The 23,745-nt window shown below is 38.4% G+C and overlaps 1 protein-coding gene across 1 annotated transcript in view; it reads left to right on the forward strand.

Annotated features, from left to right (window-relative positions):
- EPB41L5 (erythrocyte membrane protein band 4.1 like 5) overlaps positions 1-23,745 on the forward strand; it is a 52,759-nt gene that overhangs the window by 9,445 nt on the left and 19,569 nt on the right. Inside the window, exons 3-16 of the mRNA XM_082238328.1 lie at positions 242-346; positions 4,987-5,029; positions 5,967-6,045; positions 6,956-7,000; positions 7,752-7,804; positions 10,418-10,538; positions 11,063-11,150; positions 12,051-12,139; positions 12,752-12,821; positions 14,284-14,453; positions 15,623-15,729; positions 16,583-16,610; positions 17,897-17,939; positions 18,634-18,749. Of these exons, the coding sequence (XP_082094454.1) occupies positions 242-346; positions 4,987-5,029; positions 5,967-6,045; positions 6,956-7,000; positions 7,752-7,804; positions 10,418-10,538; positions 11,063-11,150; positions 12,051-12,139; positions 12,752-12,821; positions 14,284-14,453; positions 15,623-15,729; positions 16,583-16,610; positions 17,897-17,939; positions 18,634-18,749 (1,157 nt within the window). The remainder of the gene's footprint in view (positions 1-241; positions 347-4,986; positions 5,030-5,966; positions 6,046-6,955; positions 7,001-7,751; positions 7,805-10,417; positions 10,539-11,062; positions 11,151-12,050; positions 12,140-12,751; positions 12,822-14,283; positions 14,454-15,622; positions 15,730-16,582; positions 16,611-17,896; positions 17,940-18,633; positions 18,750-23,745) is intronic.

Genomic DNA, 23,745 nt, shown 5'->3' on the forward strand with positions numbered 1-23,745 from the left:
GAGTATAAAGTGAATATGCAGAAACCATTGCCTTCGGTTTTGTTACCAAAATGATAGTCAAAGGCTATCAGGTTTGCTATTAGAAGTAATATAAGCAGTTGACAGAATTGGTGTCTAGAGAGTAGCAATGCATTATTGTTTTTACTGGAATATCTGAGTGCATGCAGAATTGCCCTCAAAAATAAGGTTAATCATCAACTAATCAGCCTCTTACTAACACAAGTTCCTCTTGTAATTTCAGAAAAAAGCCAAAGGACAGCAGCTGTTTGAACAGATCATGTACCATCTGGACCTCATTGAAAATGACTATTTTGGATTACGATTCATGGATTCTGCACAAGTAGCAGTGAGTGGCATGGGTTGTTTTTTTCTTCTTACAGTAGTAAAGTTAATTAAATCATACCAGGCCAAACACAAGATTTGTGCAAGTGTTAAGTTGTTCTTGGTACAACAAAATTTATAGATGATTTTAAGAAATTGTCCTGAACTTCAGTATAATATCAGTTTCCCTTTTTCATGTCCTCTGTCCTGGTTTTGATAGATAAAATTATGGATCAGAGAGTTGTTGGTTCTAATTCAAATTTCAAAAATGAGAATATGTTTAATTCCCCCCCCCCTTTTAATTTGTATTGAAGTAAATCAAGCAAATCAAGACAATAAAATGATAGAAGTTCATGACTTCTGTTTCTTTCATAGTATGAAAAGTATTTTTTTAGTGCCTTGGAGTCTTTGTTGCATGTAATTCATGTTACACACATGTTTATTGGATCATAGTTTAAAGGTCCTGGTTTAAAGGCCGCTTTGGACAGAACCATTAGAAAGGAGGGTCAGAGGGGGGTAAAAACCCATTGGGCTTTCTGTGGAGGTGTGTGTATGACCTCTCAGTGCCCCAGACCTGACTCATAAAATCTTAATGCAGCATCATAGAAACTTTAAGGCAGGGGTGGGGAAACTCTGCCCCTCCAGGCCATGCTTTTAAAACCACACTTATCTGCTGGTCAACTGACATCACTCTGATGGGGGAGAAATAAGTTGATTGGCGAGGGGGTTAATTTTGGTGTTGCCTTCAAAGCTCAGTGTCACCTACCACCACTATGATTTGGCCTTCCAGGGGTGGGGAGATAAGGATCTGGTCCACGAGGCAGAAAAGGATCCCCACCCCTGCTTTAAGGTCATCTGAGAAAAACTATCATTCCAAATGGCAGATCTGACTTCAGTGCAGTTGCAGTTCTGTGTGTTCTGAGAATGCAGGGCTCTAGTAATCCCATCTTCCAGGATTGTTAGAATTCTTTTTTGGTGTTCTGGTCAGGCACAAAACCTTTCTGGTTTTTGTGTGTGTTGCTGGACTGTTTCTGCCCAGTCTTAAATTCATGATTCAGTCAAAAGGCATATGCACCAAGCACACACAATTTAGTCATGATCTTGGTTAATTAAGTGTGTCTGTATATATTACATAGAATTTCACAACTGAGATTATTTTGGTAGTTCTTCATTGCATTTCCACCACCTCACATGCCAGTGGAATGAAAAACTCTTCTGACCTTAATCATATTTTCTTGTGACTTGTTCTTATAGCCTAGGGTTCCATGAGCCTCACTTGATACTGTATGATTTACTTGCTTTAGGCAATTTATATTTGTTTGCATTCAGCTGGTCATTGTGCACTTGGAAGAGTGCATTGCTCAGTCTAATGCAATTGCTTCAGCTTTCTGTTTATTGTGATGCAGTGCTAATGTTTGTCAGGTATATAAAAATGGTGTTAAAGACCATGTCTTTTTTATTTTAATGAGCTCTGCCTTTTATACAAATAGTTGAATCTTGAATGATGTTGATGTAGTACTGGCTAATTCTGTGAGTATAATTTGGGAATTGCCTTTACAATTCAAGAGACTTTTTTGTTCCAGTGTCTCTGTTGCTTCCCCCTCCCATTGTATTTTTGGTTAACATTGAGTTAGAAGGGACCCTAAACAACACCAATGCAAATAATTCACCTTAGTGCTGTATATTCAACCTTAAACCTACTGCCCAGGAAATCATCAAAAATCACAAAAATCATCCCAGGAGGAAAAAGGCTTTTGCATGTATTCATTTTGTAATTACAGCAGGAGGTTCATGGCTTGCAGGGATGGCTAGCAGCCCAATAGTAGGGAGATCTGTGAGTAGCTTGGCTCAGGCCAAAAAAGTTGCAGGACGCTTTCTCAGATTGTAAATTTTTCAGTAGGGAGTATCCTCTGGCTTAATCTTTTGACCCATTACTCTTACCATAACCTTGCCTTGTTTCGTGAAGTGTGTATTTCTGCAGGATTAGAGTTCGTGCCTGACCCTGCTGAATTTGACAGCTGCGGTAGGAAAAGAATATATTCCAAGCATTGTGTTGCAGTGTACTTGGAGTAAAGTATAGTTACCAAGTGCAACTGCAACATGAGATCAGGTCTCAGTGTCTCCCAGGCTTTGTTCTGTAAAAGTAATTCCCTCCCCCCTCTTCTGTGTGCCAGTCAAGCTGAACTCTTGGAGATGGCGCTAGTGTTAGGAACTGAGTTGAACTAAGTGGTGTCGGTGCCTGTCTCTGGTCTGTTAACTGCCTTTCTGTGGAATGTGGAGGAGGTGAAAGAAAACAGATTGGAGATGAAGCAAACTTATACTTTGCCCTACAGTCTGGGAACATCTTTCTTTTTTTCTTTTTTCTCTTTTCTTTTCTTTTCTTTTCTTTTCTTTTCTTCTCTTCTCTTCTCTTCTCTTCTCTTCTCTTTTCTTTCTTCCCTGTCCCTGTTGTTTGTGTATACGGCACCATAGCACTTGTAATACTCTACTTTGGTGGATTTGTTTTCTTACCAAAGGAAATGTATGTTGGATGGGTGCAGACAACTGATGGCAAACTATCCAAAGAAGGCATGTTTATGGTATAACTTCCTATAATTGATTGATTGCATTGAATGAAATAATCTTATTTCGTTCCAAAGCAGTAGGACAGTTCCATGAAAATATCAACCAGCAGGCTCTTTTTTATCTTCCTATATAGCTAGCATGTTATGTATCTTTTTAAAGATAGTTTTCCAAAGTTTTATTATCTGGCAACAGTTCTACACATGAGTGAAACATCCAGAAGCAGGGCATGCAGAGTGATTCAGAATTTCTCTTAATTTTTTTTACTAACTTTTAGCTAACTACTTTTCAATTCATTTAACAGCCCGTTATTTTATTGGTAGTTTCACTTTTGCTTTTGATACCTGAGAATAAATGGTATGTTAGGAATAAATATTAGTGAGGTCTTGTTTTGTAGGTTGCGTGTGAGTGACTTGTCACAAGCAATGTTGGTCACATTAAGCTGGTCACAGAAAACGTTTTCCCCACAGGGATAAATAAACAGTATGAGAAGTTTGACACTTGCCCATGAAACATTAGCTGTTTTTGTATGTGGCTGCAGATGGGGAAAATTAATTCACACTTTAAGAGAATACAGTTATCTAAGTTACAGATATATTCTTGAAGTTGCAAAACTCTTGTGTTGGTCAAATACTTTAAAACACAGTTCTAAAAAGGCAATTGTTAATTATTTGGCATGCTTCTTGGTTTTTGTAGGGAAGATCAGTCCAGTTCAACCACAAATAGTTTAATGTTATTTGGAGTTCAAATAATATTAGTTAACACACAAATTATTATGTAAACAAGCTTACAAATATAATGGTGGTAATTATGGAATTACCTAACAACAACAGGAACAACAACAGCTGTCATTTAATTATGATTCCACTACTGCTACTCCGTTGACATAGTTCAGGAACAGTTTAATCATGTGGTCTTTGTTGGTTTACATGAATTTTGCAAGTTTCCCAAATGCTTAGAAATTTGATGGTGTAAGATGGGTGTATGTTGTTTCATACTGTTTGTAATGTATTTTAAATTGCAATCCTGGGGCTTTGGTATATTATTAGTATTAGTATCATCAACATTTGCTGCAGGTGGGATTAGAGTTGCTATAGCTGCTGTCATTGTGAACATCCTGTGTTTAGAGGTGAGCCCATATGTATCACAGGGCTGCATGTGCCATTTTGGGTCAGTCTCAGTCTGGGGGAGTGAGGATTAGGTGATGTCAAGTTGTACTAGCATCAGATCTGACAACTATCTCCATTATAAGATGCCTGCTGGCACACTATTGACTACAGCATAGGGTGGGGAGCCACGTCATGTATTCTGAATGATAGCAGTGGTATTTAAAGGAAAGCCTGAGGCCACAGGTGGTAACTCAACAGTATTATACTTGGAATGGTATCATTACATATAAGGATGTTATCACCTAGGAAAAATACTTGGCAGATTTAAGGAAATACCCAACCCGTAGTTAACATATTTTGTGAACTTAGCTGCTACATCCTTACGTTCTAAACTTAATGTGATCTGCAAGTTTTTATCTTGTACTGCTTGCTTCATTCCAGCTGCTGAGCTCTCTGAGAGGAACTTGTATAAACAATTCATGCTAATGCTTGTGTCAGCACTTGAAAGAGACAATGCATTCCACAATACTAGGTTTTAAGCGTAACTGTGAGAAAGTTTGTGTGCTTGAATAGAAAGGATGCACTTTTAACTGAAAAGTTACATTGGCATGCCTTTTCCTTTCTTAGATGGGAGATATAATCTTTTTCATATCTCTTTGGTAAGATGGCAGCCTGAAACGCATTGAAACATATGTTAGAATTCTGACAATCCCAGCAGCTTTCTGGCTCTGTGACTTGCAAAGATACATTTGTGCTGCAAATTGCAGATCATGATTTCAGCGCTTGAGAAATTATTAACTTGCCTCTTGAAACGTATTCTAGCAAGCTGTTACAGTCAATTAACTGTAGGTCAGGAACACTGAATGTGTTGCTCTTAAAATGCTTTATACTGCTTAGAACTATTTTGGCTTGTTCTGTTCTGTGAATTTATAATTTGCATACTATATTTTTATGTTGAAAACATAAAGTCTATAATTATTAATTTTTCTTTCAGCACTGGTTGGACAACACAAAGAGTATTAAAAAACAAGTTAAAAGTAAGTGAAGTTTGTGTTTTTAAAAATCTGATTTACTTGAGTATCGACGAAGACTTTGTTTCCCCAAAATATACCATGGCAGTATGAAACTGTTCAAAGAACAATGTTGTAATGCCAGGTTTCTGGCATTACAACTGATCTTTGACTCACATTACATTTACTACATGATGTATTGAAAGCTAATTCAGTACAGGGCAAAAAGAAAAAAGGGGGCTCCAATTGTTTAAAGATTCTGTAGCACATTTCTTTTTGCACTCTCTGCCTTAAGAGTATTACCAAAATGGATTTGGTGGACTATATTTTAGTAATCTTTGCTTTGCTGACCTATTGTGATGTGTATTTGTATCTTTTCTGTGACTGATATACATTGACTTTTTTAAAAGGAACTGTTCTAGTAATGTAAATCAAAAGGGGGAAGAAACTTTGAAGATCTGGTATTACAGGTGACCTGAATCAGTGGGTGTTGAGGAGGTGCATGAGTAACATGATATTCCTGGTTTAGAATTTCTCTCATTGGAAGGAAATGAGGTGTGGAGTCTGCTGCAATAAAATGTTTAGCTAGCTATCTTCCTATGACACAAACTAACAACAGGAGGTACTCCCCAAAACTTAAGACTTCCTGGGCAGAGTTTATAAGGATTTGATTGGGGTACAAAGCTAAGATTGATGGATTTCTCAGTTCATGGAATAGAGCCTTGTAATATTGGGATTAACCTAGATTTGTCTGTTCTTCTTGGCAAGACAAATCAACTTAATGTAATGAGACTGAGTTGGCTTCTGGTATATAAAACTACTACTGTTTGTTTAGCATTCTCTTTTTTTGCTAGTGTGCTCAGTATTACAAAAGGGATTCCCACCCCCTTTGAATTCTGATTAGAGAAAATATTTACAAAATAATATTCTTGCTGTCAGAAACCTAATATATTCACTTTTGTAGTTGGTCCACCATACTGTCTACATCTTCGTGTAAAGTTTTACTCTTCCGAACCGAACAACCTACGTGAAGAGCTCACCAGGTACGTTGTATGCAGTGATACAAACTGGAGATCTCAAATCCAGTACAGGCAATGACCAATTTATGTGCGTCTATCACACACACATGCACAGCACCAAACCTGGAAGTGACCCTAAAAATCACTAGAAAGGTGGGGAGGGGAAGGGTGGAACATTTTACATGGGTCCCTCCAATGCGTGCAAGGGTCGAGAACATAGTGTCCTGTGCAAAACAAGGATTGCTTGCTTGTTTGCAGTACATTTGCTTTTTGTGCTATATCTTTCATATTAATCTGCATATGATTGTTGGCGGTCTCTCTTTTTCCCCGTTCATAGATGAATCAAAATTCCAATCCACCTGGTTGTATCTCACTACTGTAATGTCCCTGAATGTTAAAATTGCAGGGAAGGCATTTGGGCAGAATCTCACATACATTGCCACAGTTTCAAGGTGTTCCATTCCCACAGTACAGTGAATAGGAGTTCCCAGCACTTCAAGGAACTGGCAGTTCTTTGGTGCTGGGTGTTTTCCTTTCTGCTGTGAGTAATCCTTATACCCAGTCCTTCTGCTCCGGCCTTTGCTGTAAATTGGGTCCTGATAATCTTTACGAAATCATTAATGAAGTATAGTTTTGAGGAAACACTGAACTTTGATAGAAATATTTTTAGACATGTTTGGGAAATCCATCCACCCCCTTTCAATATTGCACACTAGGAAATCAGAGAAAACAGAAACTACAAATTGGATATTCTTTAATTAGAATTTCATTCTCTTGCGATGAAATATACTGCTCCATGTTTCCATACTTGAAGTGAGAGACCACAGTGCGTTATCTCATAATTAAGTCTAGCTGCTGATATTTGCTGCTCTTCTCCAGTGCTGGAATTGTTCACAAACTCATGGATGTTTCTTGCTCTTTCTTCCTGAAATAGATATTTATTTGTTCTTCAGCTAAAACAGGACATTTTGAGTGGCAAGTAAGTACTGTTGATAATTACGCTAAATGAAGGGGGCTTGTCTCTTATCAAATATGTGCAGGAAATTTAGGATACAAATATAGAACATGTGCATCTCCAAGGTGCTGAAAGTATTAGTAGCTACTTACCATGCTTTGTAGCAGTGAACATTAATGGACTCTGGTAGTTATAATTAGCCATTTGTTTAGATTCTTTCCTCAGATTTAGTATTTAAAATTCCACAATTGCATCTTAGAAATCTTCATAATTTTTTACCACCTAAAGCAGTGGTTCTCAAAGGGTGTGGCCCAGAGAAATAAGTTTGAGAACCACTGGCCTAAAGACTATGGTCAGGTTTCTGCAAGGATGTACAAAAGAGGAGGGAGGTGGTAGGTTGAGAATGAGGATGTGCTGCTGTATGTGGTGCGTAAGCTATGTGATGTCAATTATTAATGGTTCATTTAATTCAAATGCAGACTTTTTGGGACAGATTTGGTGTGGCGTAATTGAAGAATATATTAATGATTCCCCAATCCATATATTTGTAGGATCTAGGCTGACTTAGGCAAGCTTATTTGCTCCTTTAATGTAAAGCGTACATTTCTGAAAATTCAAGTGTTATAGGAACATGGGCTTTAAGTATATTTCTGAGTAATATCTCAAGTTCGCTGAAACGGTTCACTACATCTTCCCCTTCCAAATCTTTGACCCATAATCATTTCCTCATACTGCCATTGAAATTTGCTTGATGTTCTTTTTTTTTTAATTGCAGGTTGGAGTGTCCATTTGAAACAGCTGTGCAGTTGTCAGCTTACATGTTACAAGGTGAGCTGCCTTAAGGGAACTGCCTTTGTGTGGGTGTATTGCTTGAGGTGCAGGACTGATTCGAATAAGACAAGGTTTCCTTTACAGATAGCAAACCTTATGTAAACTGCTGGTCACATTAATTGCCAGGGATTCAGATAAATTACTGTACTTGAGCTATTTCTGGGCATTGTTGCTTTTTCGCTTTAGGGATATATTTTGTAGCCAGAGGATTATAACAGCTGATAGGGCTCAGTCATGTGAGGCTTACCACTAAGATCTTAGCTTTTTCTTGCTACTGTACCATCTAGCACGAGTGGGAAGTATGAGTGGAATCCTGGGGTGTGGACTACCTTATAGTCCTTGTGTAGGAAAAAGGAGGGCAGGTGTGAGAAGAATTAACTTGCTTAAGTGAAATAATTATTTTACCATAGATTCCTCAGAGCTTTGGGTCCATTCAGAAAAATACTGTGAACCTCATATTGAGATTTGTTGTTTATTTTGGCAAAGCAAGCTCAGACTTCTGCACTTTGACGTCTACATTTGTACTTACTGAAAGAGATGTCAGCTTGGAAGTGTTTATTAGGGATAGTTTGCAACAGAAATTAAGTGTTTTCTTGATTACCTTGCATGATTCTCTCTGTCTCTCTCTCTGTGTGTGTGTGTGTGTGTGTGTGTGTGTGCGCGCACACACACACCTTTATGTCAACAAAATAGAGTAATTGCATTACAATGGGTTGTAGTCGCACAGCCTTTGCCTATTTGAGGACTTTAAAACCCTTTTATATAGAAATAAGTCCAACTACATTCATTCAATGAAACCTCTAAGTAAGTGTGTCTAGAATCATTATTGCAAGATCGTTACTGCAGAGCAAAAGGAATTTTCTGTGATTCTCATAGTTCTGGTTGTAGATAACTGTGTTGGAAGTAGATACTCATAAGTTCCTAATCAGTGATCAGTGGCTGTTAGTCTTGTATCAAATGTAGTTTTTAAAGTTATCTATATTTCCTGTGGGACTTAGAATCTTAGAAAGTATTATATGTGCCTGCCAGGTAAAACAGTATGTCGCAAAAAGGTACTTCCCCACACAAAAGGAGCGGGTGCCACTGTGGTCTAAACCACTGAGCCTCTTGGGCTTGCTGATCGGAAGGTCAGCAGTTCAAATCCACACAACGGTGGTGAGCTCCTGTTGCTGTGTCCTAGCTTCTACCAACCCATCAGTTCTAAAGCATACCAGTGCAAGTAGATAAATAGGTACTGTTGCGGTAGGAAGGTAAATGGCATTTCCATGCACTCTGGCACTTGTCAGGGTGTTCTGTTGTGCCAGAAGTGTTTTAGTCATGCTGACCATATGACCCCACAGCCTTGGTACAAAAGGTTATATATGTGAAAATATTTATAAATTAATGTTGATCATTTTTTTAATGTATGAGGCAACAAGGAACACACAAAAAATGTGATTTTCTGTATTGCTTAGATAGGAGAGGGGGACAGACTTTGCGATGTATTCTGACAATCTTTCAGAGGAATTCATAAATTTGCTGTTTGTTGGGATGGTAAAACCCAACTCTTGATTTTTTTTCCCTACTAACAATCTATAGATACTAGTGTTCAGTTGACAGATAAGAACTCAAGTAACACTGGTAAGATAGTGTTGGAAGATACTGGGTTTGATGGTATGGGTAGGCAACTCATTTTCCCGTGTAATAAGAGAAGACACTTTTGAATCAATTCCCCAGAAGATAGTAATTTTGCAACATGCAACAATGAAGTGTTGGTATTCATGTTTCTGTAGTGGTGGGATGCAGAGATCCAACTCTGTGAAGAGGGCTGCAGCAAAGCCTTAAAGAATTCATGCCTTGATCCCATTTTGGCATAGATTCTGTTTATAAATTTGCATGACAGTAAATGTTCGATTCCAGGCTTTGGTGACAGTGCCCAGTACTCAGTAGAATGCTGAGTAGATCCTATTTAAATTAGCTGGAGGTTAACCTAGCTTTGGAAGCAAGCAAGCATCAAGTAAATTATGGATTTAGAAACTTCCTTAACTTCAGATTGAAAGACTCATGAAAATGCAGCTTAAAATATTTATTCAATAAGCTCAGTTGTGTTCAAGACCGAAGAAATCTATTAAAATATTTACATAGCACAAAATTTAACAAACATGTTATATTATTCAGTGCTGCTTCTTACATTTCCAGCTGCTTCTTTTTACATTTTAAAAGACTGCATTAAAAATTTCATGTTTGTGATGGTAAAAAAAGAAAGTGATCTCACTAAGCATCTGCAAGTCTGAGTATCTTAAAAAAAGAGGAATGAAAGAAGTTAAATAACAATGCTAGTTCCCCCGCCAACATACAGTTTCAGCAGTAAATGAAAATACTCTTCCATATAAGTTTTTGTTTGTGTCTGTAGTTCTTCCAAAGCTGATTTAAGATTCAGTTTTAACATACCTGTACTAAGATCAAAATACTGATTTCCTATTAAACTGTAAATATTTAAATGAAGTTTTAATTATCTTTGAATAAATGTTCAGTGTTGTCAATGAAATGAGTCATTGTAGGCACTTCGGATTTTGCCATTTCCAAATTTGCTTTTGCTAGAATTTTCTTGAAGTATTCTTCTCTTTCCAGCTGAACTTGGTGACTACGACCCTGCTGAACACATCCCTGATATAGTTTCAGAGTTCAGGTTTGTGCCCGAGCAAACTGAAGACATGGAACTCGCCATTTTTGAGAAGTGGAAGGAATACAGGTAAAAAATCTCAAATGGTAAATTGCCACATCCATCCAACGCATACCATTGTATGCATTGCTTTCTTTTGCTGAGTGAAAGGGGACTTTAAATTCCTATGAATACCTTCCTGAGTGTTGGTGTTGTATTTCTGTTGAGACAAACTAGAACATAGTCCAAAAGCTGCCTTCATTTTCTGAAGCAATCACAGCAAGCTACAAGACACATCTAAGACCAGATAGTATCATCTGGACAATAGGGTATGCATTTTATGCAGTCTACAGCCTTAGCACTTCTTGATGTTATCAATACAGCTCTGTAAGCTTCCACAGCTTAATTTAGCAGTTCAGTATTTTCTTAGCCCCTTGATTTCAAAACAAAACTCAAGTTGGCCATTATTAAAACTGAGTCGAGATGAGCACTCTTTGGCTTCCTCTACATATATCAAGTTCCCCTTTTTTGTATTCTTTCTGTAACCTCACTTTTTTATCAAGGCATGTTATTTTTAACTTCATGTGATTTTTGTGTAATATAAATCATTTCAGGGGGCAAACACCAGCTCAGGCAGAAACAAATTATTTGAACAAAGCAAAATGGCTGGAAATGTATGGAGTAGACATGCATATAGTCAAGGTAAGTTTATGGTTGTAGGCCGTGCTTTTGGGAACGTTATTTTTAGTACTTCTATACACATAAAAATACCTAAACTTGCAGTCTTTGTAGCAATGAGTGGGATCTGCTTCTTACAATAGCCTAGTCTGCCTACCTATACAAGTTACGGAGGACAATTTAGTTAATACATATCTTGCTGTGCATCTGCCAGAAATGGCTATGATCTGAAGCTACTGCTTATATACCCAGCTGCTATAACAACAACCACATTTGTGAGCTTACCAAAGGTGGGCTGCATGGCTGGGTGGGGACTTCAACCCTGGTCTCTCATGTCAAAGTCCAACAATGGATCTCTAGACCAGACACAGTGACTTTATTATCCCAGTGTATTTTGTAGCTAAGAAATGAATTGCTCTGAAATTCTTAATCATAATGTTAAACATATTCGGAATAAACATAAATCATGGAAGTCTTGAGAGATGAGTGCTGAAAATAAACTGAGATTTAATATTGTTTGACTTAGGACCAGGTTTGCAGCCTAATGTTAAGTAATTCTCAAGAAACCACAAATGATAAAGCATAAATGTAGCTTTCAGTGTAGATGTTCTATGTGAAATGTTCTATGTAACTATGTATGTTTCTAGAATTCATATCTGTCAGCTTGGCTTGATCAAATCCTCAGAGCAGCAGACAATGTCCTTATAAGCAGTGAAAATAATATCCAAAGATAAAATATTTAATAAAACAAAAAATAATAATAGAATAAATGCTTGGTAAGGGGCTTGTTAATAACATCTGTGACTAAGGCCTTTAATTTTGCTGCAGTATCTTAACAGTGAATGAAAGTATAATTAAAGTAACTTGTACCAGCATAAAGTCACATCTGTAGGAATATTCTAATCTAATTTGTATCCCTCTTAGGCAAGAGATGGAAATGATTATAGCCTCGGACTAACACCCACAGGAGTTCTTGTGTTTGAAGGAGAAACTAAGATTGGATTGTTCTTCTGGTAAGCAGAATAATTAAAAAATAAATTATTTTAGAGTCTGCAGCCTAGCTCTAGGCTAGAATTTGTAAGTCTTGTAAGCAAGCACGGTTCTATGTTGGCATTCTCTGTGATTTGCCGTAATAGAGCTCTAGGTGTATTGTGAATGGGTGGAATGATTCTTGAAAATGGCTGTACAGCTATTTAGTTTGGGCTTTTGAGAAATTAATGTCTGTGTTAGGCTGCGTGTTTATATGTAAAAAAGAGTGGTTTTTCCTGAGAGTGCAGATATGTCTGGGTATGGGACATTTATTCAGTAGGATGAGTGTATATTTCTCATTCACTGGAAGGAACTAAGAAACTGGTCTACATGAATCAAGCATAAACATTCAAAATCAGAAAATTCAATTAGAATTTCCCTTTAAAAAACTCATTTAACATTGACATTTGTGTTAAAGCACCCCATGGTTAAACTTGTAATTTTTAAATATTAATTTATAGCACAAGATAATAGCTGGTGTTCTTGCCGTTACATAGGTTTTTGTAAAATACGTTTTTACTAGGTTCTGTATGAATTGTGGTGCAATTGCAGTAAAGTACATACATCTTTTACATTTTAACTTTTTCCCATTGCAGGCCAAAGATCACTAGGTTGGACTTCAGAAAGAATAAATTAACACTAGTGGTGGTTGAAGATGATGAACAGGTAGAAGGAAGTCTTTGTTCATCTTGCTTCTATTGTTGTGAGTTAGTTTAAGCATAAGTATCGTAGCCAAAATAAATTAAGGATGGTTGTGGGTGATAACGTAAACATTTTTCCTATTGATTGTAATAGGCACTTAGTGAAAATTATTGTTTGAAAGTGAATAGTGACCTGTCATATTCTGAAGAGACTGTCCTTAAAATTTATTTTTCTACCCAAGAATGAATAATGAATAACTATTACAGGTAGTTGAAACATTTACCTAATTGTTGAAACATAATATCATTTTAACACCAACAGGCATTGTTCATCTTCTTGAAGTAACACAGTGTTACCTGATCTCCTCCACATACAGTATTAGTATTCTTGTATTCCATTCTTCCACCAAGTTACTCAAGCCAGCACTCGTTTGTTCATCTGCCACTCCCTCCAACTTTATCCTCATAATAGTCCAATGAGCTATAGGCTGAAAGTTACAAGCCTAAGATCAATCAGTCAGTGAGAGCATCATGGCTGAATGAGGATTTTAACCTGGCTACTTCTCCCAGGCTAGGGTTCAGTATTCTAATCACTAATAATACACTGGATTTCAAGAGTGATCTTTAAGTTTCTACCAATAGTAATGTGAGGTTTCTTCCTCTTTGCATTTGATAAGGCATATTGCTACAGAAGCAGCACTACCGTTCTTTGTTTATATTAAGTTTGGAGAAATTTGGCTGACTTTGTATTACTTCCAAGTAAAAATATGTTGGATTTTAAGTGCCTAATTAGTGTGTGTTGATTGATTTGGTAAAGAAACTAGAAAATCAGCCTAAGGGAAGGCAGATTGTAAACACTGGTACTCCAAGCCTTCTTTAAAAAGAAGCAAAAAATGGTTTTAATAAATAAATGTCAACTATCTTGAACAAACCACTTGGAAAATAGAAATGCAATCTTTTGCATTCTATTTGTCTTCTTGTCAGGCTACTCAAGTTGTTGAAAACCATTATTCTCCTCCCCACTCCCAATCCGCAGTCAGCACAAAGTATAGCAGCTCCTATGTCAAGAAGGCAACATATCGCTCAGCAAGGTCACATGTCTTCAGTTGTGGCTTGGCATTTTTAAAGAAGTTGTGCAGTTTTCCCTTTAAGTGACTAGCGCTGTATAACATGTTTTATAACTGTAATGCTTTTTTCTGTCTTAATAACAAAAAAGATAAACTGATCCTCTGCTATTTATATTTTATCTCTCTGGCTTCTTCTGTGTCAAGGAAACAGGAAGAACTTGTTATATCAGTAATGCTATAAAATACTGAGAGCACATTGTTCTCTTCAGTATTTTATAACATTCTTGGTTGAACTTACCTTTGAGTTATGGGTTCTATGAATGCCTGCAATTTGTGACTCTAGCTGCGATAATCTGAAGGTAGCATTCATAGTAGTTTTCTAAATGCTCCTGTGGTGGTCCTTCCCCCCCCCCCCTTAAGGGCAAGGAGCAGGAGCACACTTTTGTCTTTAGGCTGGATCACCCAAAGGCCTGCAAACATTTGTGGAAATGTGCAGTTGAGCATCATGCCTTCTTCCGCCTCCGTGGACCCGTCCAAAAAGGTTCCAGTCGGTCAAGCTTCATTCGGCTGGGGTCAAGGTTCAGATACAGGTCAGCAGTCTCTTTTGTTCAATACCTTCTTGCCTGACTTTTTCTCAGATAAGGCACAGGAAAGAAAGCTGGTCCGTGGTTTTGTTTGTAGTAGTCACTACTCTAGATTCCTATTGGCATAAAGGGAAAGGATTGAAAGAGGCACTTAGCTCAGTCAAAATAGTCTGTAGGCATGGAAAATCTGCCGCGTGTTAAGCCTTTCTGCTGCTGTGTTCTGCGAAATACCAAAGCCTAACTTTTACCTTGGCCAAATCCAGAAAAGACTGAATTTCTAGATCTCGTGATTAGAGAAAGAAGCCTGAACTGTTTTTGCATATGCTTATTTATTGGAGGAAATGGATCTGTAGTTACTCAGATCGAGTATACATCCTTCCCTACTTTCCCTCCCCCATTTAGGGGATAAAGCATTAAAAAACATTAAACTGAGCCCATGAACAGATTGGTAGTCAGGGGGGTCAATGTAATATTGGTGTCTTCAGATCTGATGATTGGGCTCCTGTCAGCAGTTCAGCTGCTCATTTTGAACCAATTAAGTTCCCAAATGCTTTTCAAAGGAAGCACAGTGTGGAACACATTACACAGTGATATAAGATGGTTGTAACCATTGGATGTGGAACTGTGGCCATTTCTCTTCTCCAGTAGTTATAGCTGGCTCACCAGTTGAAACTGTATTGAAAAGGGCTATGTCAAAGAGCACTCCCATTCTACAAAACTGCTCTAGTAGGTACTAGTGAATCCTTGCGTTTTCTCCACCATGTCTTTTGGCTGACTCGCACACAAAGTGTAGAGATGATTTAATGAAAGTGGGGGTAAAGTTTAGCTTCTACAGATATAGATTTTTGTGGTGAAACTAATATTTTTGGCACAAAATGTATACAGTTGCAGTAATTATCAGCTGAGTGCACATGGACTATGGTTTTCATCCTATTCACGTTTCTTGTTTCATTCCATTTTTCCTTGTCTCTGTTTTGTTCTTGGATATCATCTGGTAAGGATCATGTCTGTTTAATATGATTATAGAAACTAATAGTATGTATATGACTGGCTTTAAATAAAACAAAAGCACATGAGAACTAAGCGTTTAGAAGAGCAAGGATAATTGGGTGCTGTCGCTTACATCAACTTTTCAAATATAAATGTTTTCTCTTGTTCTTTCCACTTCAATCTAGTGGGAAAACAGAGTACCAGACAACAAAGACCAACAAAGCCAGACGATCGGCATCTTTTGAAAGAAGGCCCAGCAAGCGATACTCAAGGAGAACGCTACAAATGAGAGGTAGCTTGACTCATTGGTAGGCGGTGCCACTCGACTTGATCCAAATTACTACTTTTACTTACACTAACTAACAGAATACCTGATCCCCATGCTGTAGCTTAAACTGTTTTTGAAACTAAAAGGTGCTTAATAACTATTGTGGCATGAGTGTAGAGCCTGATGTTTCAGAATATCAAATCCACCCCCTTGAGTTCCTAGAGCCAGTGTCTTTGGATCCTTGCCCGTTCTACAAACAGCATACAATATTGTTAATGGGGCAATTGCCTGGACTTTCCTTCCCTGTCTTCTGACTTATCCATTGTATTTACTAGGGCTGTGCCAGGCACCCGCAGTTCGGCTCAGGGCCCAATTGGTGATCCTGATCATGCTCAATCTGGGCTATGAGCTGGACTTGGGGCCTTTCATAGTTCTAATGTTTATTCAGCATTTGAAACCCTAATGAACCATGTGTTTGATGACAAGGGGACTCTTACCTGCATCATCTCTCCCCCACCTGTTGCTGCCTGAACACCCTCTCCCCTTTTGGCAACCCCAGACCACTCCAGGTGAACCTAGGGTGCTTGGGGCTGCTTCAACCCAAATCATGGATCTGCCAGAATCCATTTGGAATCTTGGATTTGTCTGGACTGGATGCAAGGCCCTAGTATTTAGTGGAAGTGTCTGTGAAAGGTGGTAAAGCTGCATGATAGGTAACCCTGCAAATAGTATATACCTATTTCCCCGCACATTCTAAGTTTTAGTCTGTTTTAAAGTGTGTCTCTAACACTTTGCACAAGTATCTTTGGAAAAAAATAATGCAAGCTTTTTGATATTGTGTAATTGATATATTGGACAATTTTTTGTTTTATTACAGGAAACACTCATAAATCTGAAGAAACTAGGTAAGAGGACCTGTCGGCATTAGGCTTCCACAGTAAAGATTTATTCCATGAATATGTCTTGGTCATCTCTATAGGATTATCAGGAATATTCTCTGATAATATGTTAAAAGCCCCTTTCCTGTTGCTTACGTATTTTTTCATGAATTAGACACCATTCAAATTAAACAGTAAAACTCATGCAAGGCAGAGAGCTTAAAAGCTCTTTCCATGCCACATTTTCCTGCCATGGAAAGAGCTTTGTAAGCCCTGCCTTGCTTACTAGGCTCTGGGAAGGTCTTGTACAGACTCTGGAGATCTCACAAGACCTTGGGATAACCCTGCAAGATTTCCCAGGAGTCCACAACCTCCCAGTGCCCAGTACGCAAAGCCTGTTTGGTGTGCTGGCTTTGGAAATGTAGGCATGGTCACAGTGGGCTTGTTCTGACTATACACAATTTTGGCTTCACATGCTACCCCCCAGAGTGTAACCCCCCCCCCCCACAAGATGTGATCCTACTGTACTTATTTTTTTACTCCTTTTCTTAGTTAGTGAAAGAGGTAGGTAGCCTCATGGGAGTCTGCCATCTTCCCTCTACTTATTTTTAATGGTGATATTGGGATATCATGGTATGTTCATCCTAGAGCTAATCAATTCTATGTTTGACTATGCATGCTAATTAACATTGCTGATTAAAATTGATTTTAAAAGATGCATGTCGTTTCACTGAAAGTTATTAGATCAGCAGTGAATTTTTTGCTGTTGTTGAAAGAAGTGCTCTTTCATACCTGCTTTTTATGGTGTGGTGTTTGACTTAACAGATCTGTGCAAGTTAGCTTCATGTGGAAACCACAACAACCATGCCTTGATGGAACTGGAAACATACACAGATAAGATAAATTAATGTGTTTTGGTTCCAGGCATCAGGGCTCAGTATTTCACTCTTACCATCGTTGAAAATTTGGCTTTGATTTATTGCACTCCTACCCCTGTTCATCCAGATTGATAAGACTTGCCTTGATAAATTCTGCCTACCAGAACTTCATATGGATTATGATGGCTTAGGAAAAAGTCCAGCATATGTGTGAGCATATGTGTAAAACAGTCAAAGTAAGGGCTGCTTTGGAGTCAAGTGATGCATACAAATGTAAATACAGAAAATGCTGGTTTGGCCTCAGTTTTATTTATTTATTAATGTCCCTGTTGCTGATCCTACTTGGAGCTGGCAGACCCAGATAAGCCTTAAAATCCTAACAGTTTGATCTTTGATAAATTAACTTTAAACTATTGGTTTTTTCCCCCATTTCAGCCTTCCAAATAATGTTTTCAGCCAAAATAATGGATCACAGCAAGTAAGTTTGTCTAAGCTGTTTACTTAACATTTTTCTAAGTCTTTGCGTCAAAAGTAAACTAATCTCAAATGCAGTTGCCTTGGCCTCAGAATTTAGAACCTGTAGTAAATGGAAAGTTGGATCATTTGGTTCTCTTGGCCATAAATGTTAAGCTAATATGAAAATTTACAAACCAAAGTAGAAAACCTTGTGTTCTCATTTCCAAGGCTTAAAAACCAAAATGGTCAAAGGCCTGGAAACGATGCCTTATGAGGAACGGTTAAGGGAGCTGGGCATGTTTAGCCTGGAGAAGAGGAGGTTAAGGGGTGATATGATAGCCATGTTCAAATATATAAAAGGATGTCACATAGAGGAGGGAGAAAGGTTGTTTTCTGCTGCTCCAGAGAAGCGGACACGGAGCAATGGATCCAAACTACAAGAAAGAAGATTCCACCTAAACATTAGGAAGAACTTCCTGACAGTAAGAGCTGTTCGACAGTGGAATTTGCTGCCAATGAGTGTGGTGGAGTCTCCTACTTTGGAGGTCTTTAAGCAGAGGCTTGACAACCATATGTCAGGAGTGCTCTGATGGTGTTTCCTGCTTGGCAGGGGGTTGGACTCGATGGCCCTTGTGGTCTCTTCCAACTCTATGATTCTATGAAAAAAACCCAATGAAGGCAAAACTACATTTTTGCTTTGTATTTTGTCTTTCAAGAACTGGAGTGCAATGCCCGCCCTACCCTCAGTTACAGCAGTTCCTTCTGGGCCAGTCTTAGTTGAAATAGAAAATCTCCCACGGAGTCCCGGGACCAGCCAGCAAGACAAGAAATGGTGCGTCACTCTGGTCTCACTTTGCTCTGATTTGGAAATGATGAGTTATTGGTCATTTCACATACCTTTCCTGCAACTGATATTGTTCATATTTGTGTCTTCTAAGAAGAATATATTGTTGTGGGGGTCATAGATGGTTCTTTTCAGCCTAATTTGGATACTTTGTCAATTCATAATTTCCAGTTCCAGTGTTGCTGGGTAGCACCTTGCTATTGTGCACCCTCATTATGTGCTCCCGCAGTGAAGTGAGTTGAATGACTTGTCCTTCAACCAGGATTGTGCTCTAAGTTCTGGCCAGATGAGAAAAGCCATACTTTTCATTACTGCAGGCTTTTCTTCAAAAAAATTTATAAAACCATCAAGCTTCACAGCTGCAGGTTTGTTTTTTGCAGTGACCAGGAGGGGTTCACTTAAGAAAATGGAAAAGGTTGCAAATAAGAGCTTATATTTCATTTAAATTCCTTTTCCTGATGGTCCAGGCTCTGACTATCCATCACGATAAGACCATATTACTTAGCTTTCAGCCCCATTCTGGCTCAAAAATACTTTTTGCTTCAAAGGGGACAATTTAATCTTGGAGAAAAACTTTTAATTCTCCCAGACACTTTGAAAAACTGCAGGATTACAATGCAGTAGACTTAAAATTTATCTTAGGCTGTTCCATCCATGCAGTGAACCTTTGACATGTGATCATAATCTGATTTGTTTTGCTTTTGTACAACTTATTTATTTGATCTCATTTAATTTGTATGCTATTTAATTGTAAAGAAACATACTTCGAAGTGGTTATAACAGTGATACAGCAAGTATCGCTAATTTGTGGTCCTAATTGTTCAGATGTATTTGTCTTTTATGCAAACTTAGCTAATTGTATCTGTTGACTTTAAAATGCTCTTGACTTTGGCTTTATATCTTGAAGCTGTTCTGAGCTATGATCAAAAACATAATCAAAAGGTGCTTTCTCTTTTCTCTTGCCCTTGATTTATCCAGTGTCTGAAATTGGAGGTTTTTCTCTTGAGCTCTTGGTTGCTCTGTCAGTTTCTTCCTTCCCACTGGTGGTGATTGTAAGGTGGTGATACTTTATTTTTTAAATTCTGTTTTGCCTTATTGGTATGATGGCCTGTCTTGCATAAGCTCAGTATAACTGCTGTGCACATGCTTTTTGGTAACATTCTTGTGTGTGGTCTTTAGACTCCAGCTCCAAACAGCTCTGACTATGCTTTAACAGCCTTCTAGCGATTTATCAAGGAGTTGCTGCTTCTAAGAATATAAATGGTGTATTTAGAAATGTGCACAGCAGTGATTGTGCTGTGAATTGCAGAATTTGGAAAACTTCAATTTGCTCCCATTCTCCTTCTAAAATGGGTGGGGAGCTGTGGACCTCCAGATGATGTTAAACTCCAAATCCCATTACCCCAAACTGTTACAGTCAGTGATCAGGGATGGTGGGAGTTGCAGTCCAGCATCATATTGCTCGAGAGGTTTTCCCTCTTTTATACCCAGTATAATTGCGAAGAAAAGTAAGTGTGTGGTAACTTCAATTAAGGCTATTGCTACATGTAGTTCCCTTCATTAATATTAATTAAAATTTCAAAGTGTGTATAATCACATATAGTATATACAACATCTCTTCCACTGAGAGAAATTGCCAATTTGGCTTCCCACCACAAGAGCCTGCTGTAAAATAGGCATATATGAGTCAATAGGGCGGTCAGATACAAAAGACAGCAGAGTGCCTGCACTTTTAATAGCTGTGTAAAAGAAGGACTTAATTATAGCAGGTACAGTTGGTTGCCCTAGATATACATATGGGCTACACACTCCTATACCACTGCTATGTAAAAAAGGACCATTTTGGAAGTACGGTAGCTGTTACGAGCTACAGAAACCTTAATAGATAAGAAAGGGTTGTTTTTCACCATAGTTCCTGTTCCATCAACCCCTGGATATTATAGTTTTTCCATCCATGTGTTGCAGTGGTCTATTCCAGACCTTAGTGGCACAAGGAGAACTTTTCAACTGTAGCAGACGTGCATGTTCGATAAAACTTGTCACACAACCTGTCTGTTTATCCTCGCCCTGTGTGCCTATACTGGATCTGGGTGCTTGGAGGAAAACATGGACCATGTGTTCAGAACTTCAGGTGTAAGTTCGCTTCAGCAGTAGCCCAGTATGTGATATGGGCAGTATATTGAGTAGATCCTACATCACCTTGGGATTTTATGGGGAAATCTGCATTCTTCCATTTCAGAATTAAATATTCATCAAGCAGCCTACATTTTTGTTATTCTGCATGGTACGGCCCAGTTCACAGATGATGTTAAAACATTAGTTTAATGCAAACATTAAATGCTCATTTTTGGCTTACTCCTCATAGTAAGCCACCAGTGATGGTTCTTGCACAGCACTAAGCCAACATCTGGTTTTGTTTAATGGTGGAACAGCACAGCAGCAGTGGGAGAGGAGTAAAATGGACACTCATGAGAATCCTGCCCCAGTATGCTGCTTGTTCACATTAAACAGGTGTTTGTTTCTAACTATGATTTAATGTTATACATGAACTCGGCATGTATGTATGCATTTTAACAGGTTGTGCTGCCATTCTCAGGGGTCAGGGGAAGGGGAAGCAGTAAAGAATTGTTTGGAGCTGTATGGTCAGTCAAGTGTGTTGCGTTCAGTCTGAAGTTTGGAATGAGATTAAGCTGGATGCATTGATGGAATGTGTGTCTCTGCTTGGAGGAGAACGACTTGAATGTCTCGACGCTGCCTATGGGGCTTTCCTGCATCAACCTCTTATCCCTTTTAATTGGTCTGGTCCCATAGCTTGGCTTTGGTCTTGCTCCTTTCACTTCATCAGCCTTCTTTAGAGAATTTTTATTTAAGCTCAAAATTGTTAGAACTATGGTGCATTGAACTTCTTAATTTGGTAAAGGATCTGAACATTTTTAAAGGAATGGTTCTTTACATGTATGGAAACGTGGCTGTGTTTCATTATGTCATTTTTAGACATAATTTGAGCTGCAGTGCTGACAGTGCCACTCAAAAGGATAAACAATGCAACACCATTCAGAGAGTTTACTATGAGTTCACATTTTTTATTGTGGAGGTTCCTAATCTATTGATTGTGAAGACAAGGATATTCAGTGTAAACTCCAAAGTTAGGTTTGCACTTAGGTTTTACAGGATTGTCAAGGTTAATTCCTGATCATAAGGCACTATTGAAATCTTGCTCTGTGTTTAAGGGGCGAATGAGCAGCCTGTGTCTTCTCAAATTCACATTCAATTTTAAACATGTTTGTTGCTGCCTTGATAGTGGAACAGAGCAGATGTGGGGCTAGGATGTCAGGTGCTGGTGATCCATCTTCAGGGGTTACCAGCTCCCATGAGAACAAAGAATAGGGCCATCTTGAGCAGACCTGCCCAGATGTTCCAAGTTCCACTCCTACCCTCCATTAGGCTAATAGACATTAGTCTAGGCTAACAGTGTGAACACCTGTAGGGCCTTGTGTAGCTGTACATGCAAAGACTTCCACAAACTCTGGAACCCTGAAATTTATTGCTGGCAGCCATTATGATGAGCTGTTCATAAAATAAAGGTGGTGTTTGAATTCATACGGCAATGAACCAGATCCTCAACATAAGAAACAGGAGTTGATTTGATTTGAAATTGCTTCTAAAGAAGGCTTCTTTGCAATAGGCTTGGTATCTTGCATGCTTTTCAAATCTCCTTTACTCTGATGTGCATATTCTTCCTGCGATGCTGCTTGATTGAATAGTGATGCGATTTTAGTGGAACATTACAACAGACAGAACTGTCATACTGTATTTTCCAAAATGGAAAAGTTGATCAGTAGCAGTCTCACAAGCATACTGATAGGCTTTCCCCCAGTCTTCATTGGATAGTTGTTGTACTGTCAGTAGAACTACAGGCTTTAGGGCACAAGCTTTGAATATGGTTAAATATTCAGCACACACATATACATGCGTACACCCACACACTCCAGAAACCAGCCAAAGACTATCAGATACTCAAACTAGCTAAGAAAAAAACCCTGAGAAAACTCCCCTCGTGTATACAGTAGCACCAAAAGTGGCATGGTACTGTTGAAAATAATAGTTATGACTGTTACTAATTATTAGATTGAAGGATTTAAGAATTCTAAAAGTCTTGTTCAGTTGAGTTGCCCTCCTTAGCTGGCTTTGGCAGCAACACTCAATTCAATCAAGTGTTCTGATCAAATTTAGTAGGAGTAAGTGTGGGAGACAGGAAGCCAAGCAAAGGTTTTTACTAATCTCCTGCATTCTTAGGCAGTTTCCTGGTCAAAACCCCCACAGGCATTATAGTTATCTTTTGCTGTCATCCAAAATGGGCCTTCCTAAGTTTTCTTTGAACACACTAAGCTTTTGGGAAGTGCTTCATTCCATTTTAAAATCAGTGGTTATGCCAATAGGTAGGTGTAGAAGTTCAGCTCTATAGATGCATTAATGCAGTTAATTTTAAAATACTTATTATTAGGAAATTTGGAATTCAGAACATAAAAGAATGTGATTCTGAATCCAGCTAAAAATCAAACTTCCTTGATGTGTAATATTAAGGAACCAAGTGTCCAAGATATCTTCAATATGGAGCAACTCCAGCTATTCTCATAGGCATTAATTAGCAGTAGAGCGGAGGAGAAAAAACTAGCCCTTCCTCTTTCTGAAGCGCTAAAGATTTTCTGTCATAACAAGATGGTTTTCTAAGACCATGCATTAATCAGAACTGGGCAAGTCCAGGACAGTTTCATTCATTAACACACTGTGTCTGCGTTAATGTTGAAAATTGTGCATATCTAAGAAGATTGATTTTGCAATTTCCTAAAATGAAATTTGGGCACAGAAAAAATGGCAGAAACCATGCCAAGCAAGCAGGATCCAGATCAGTTAATTCTGAATAACATGTGCATGAAATACTCTTGTTTTTCCCTGGCCATGTTCGCATGCCATGTTAAACCAT

The sequence above is a fragment of the Podarcis vaucheri genome, assembly GCF_965113315.1.
Source record: "Podarcis vaucheri genome assembly, chromosome: 1".
Classification (NCBI taxonomy): Eukaryota; Metazoa; Chordata; class Lepidosauria; order Squamata; family Lacertidae; genus Podarcis; species Podarcis vaucheri.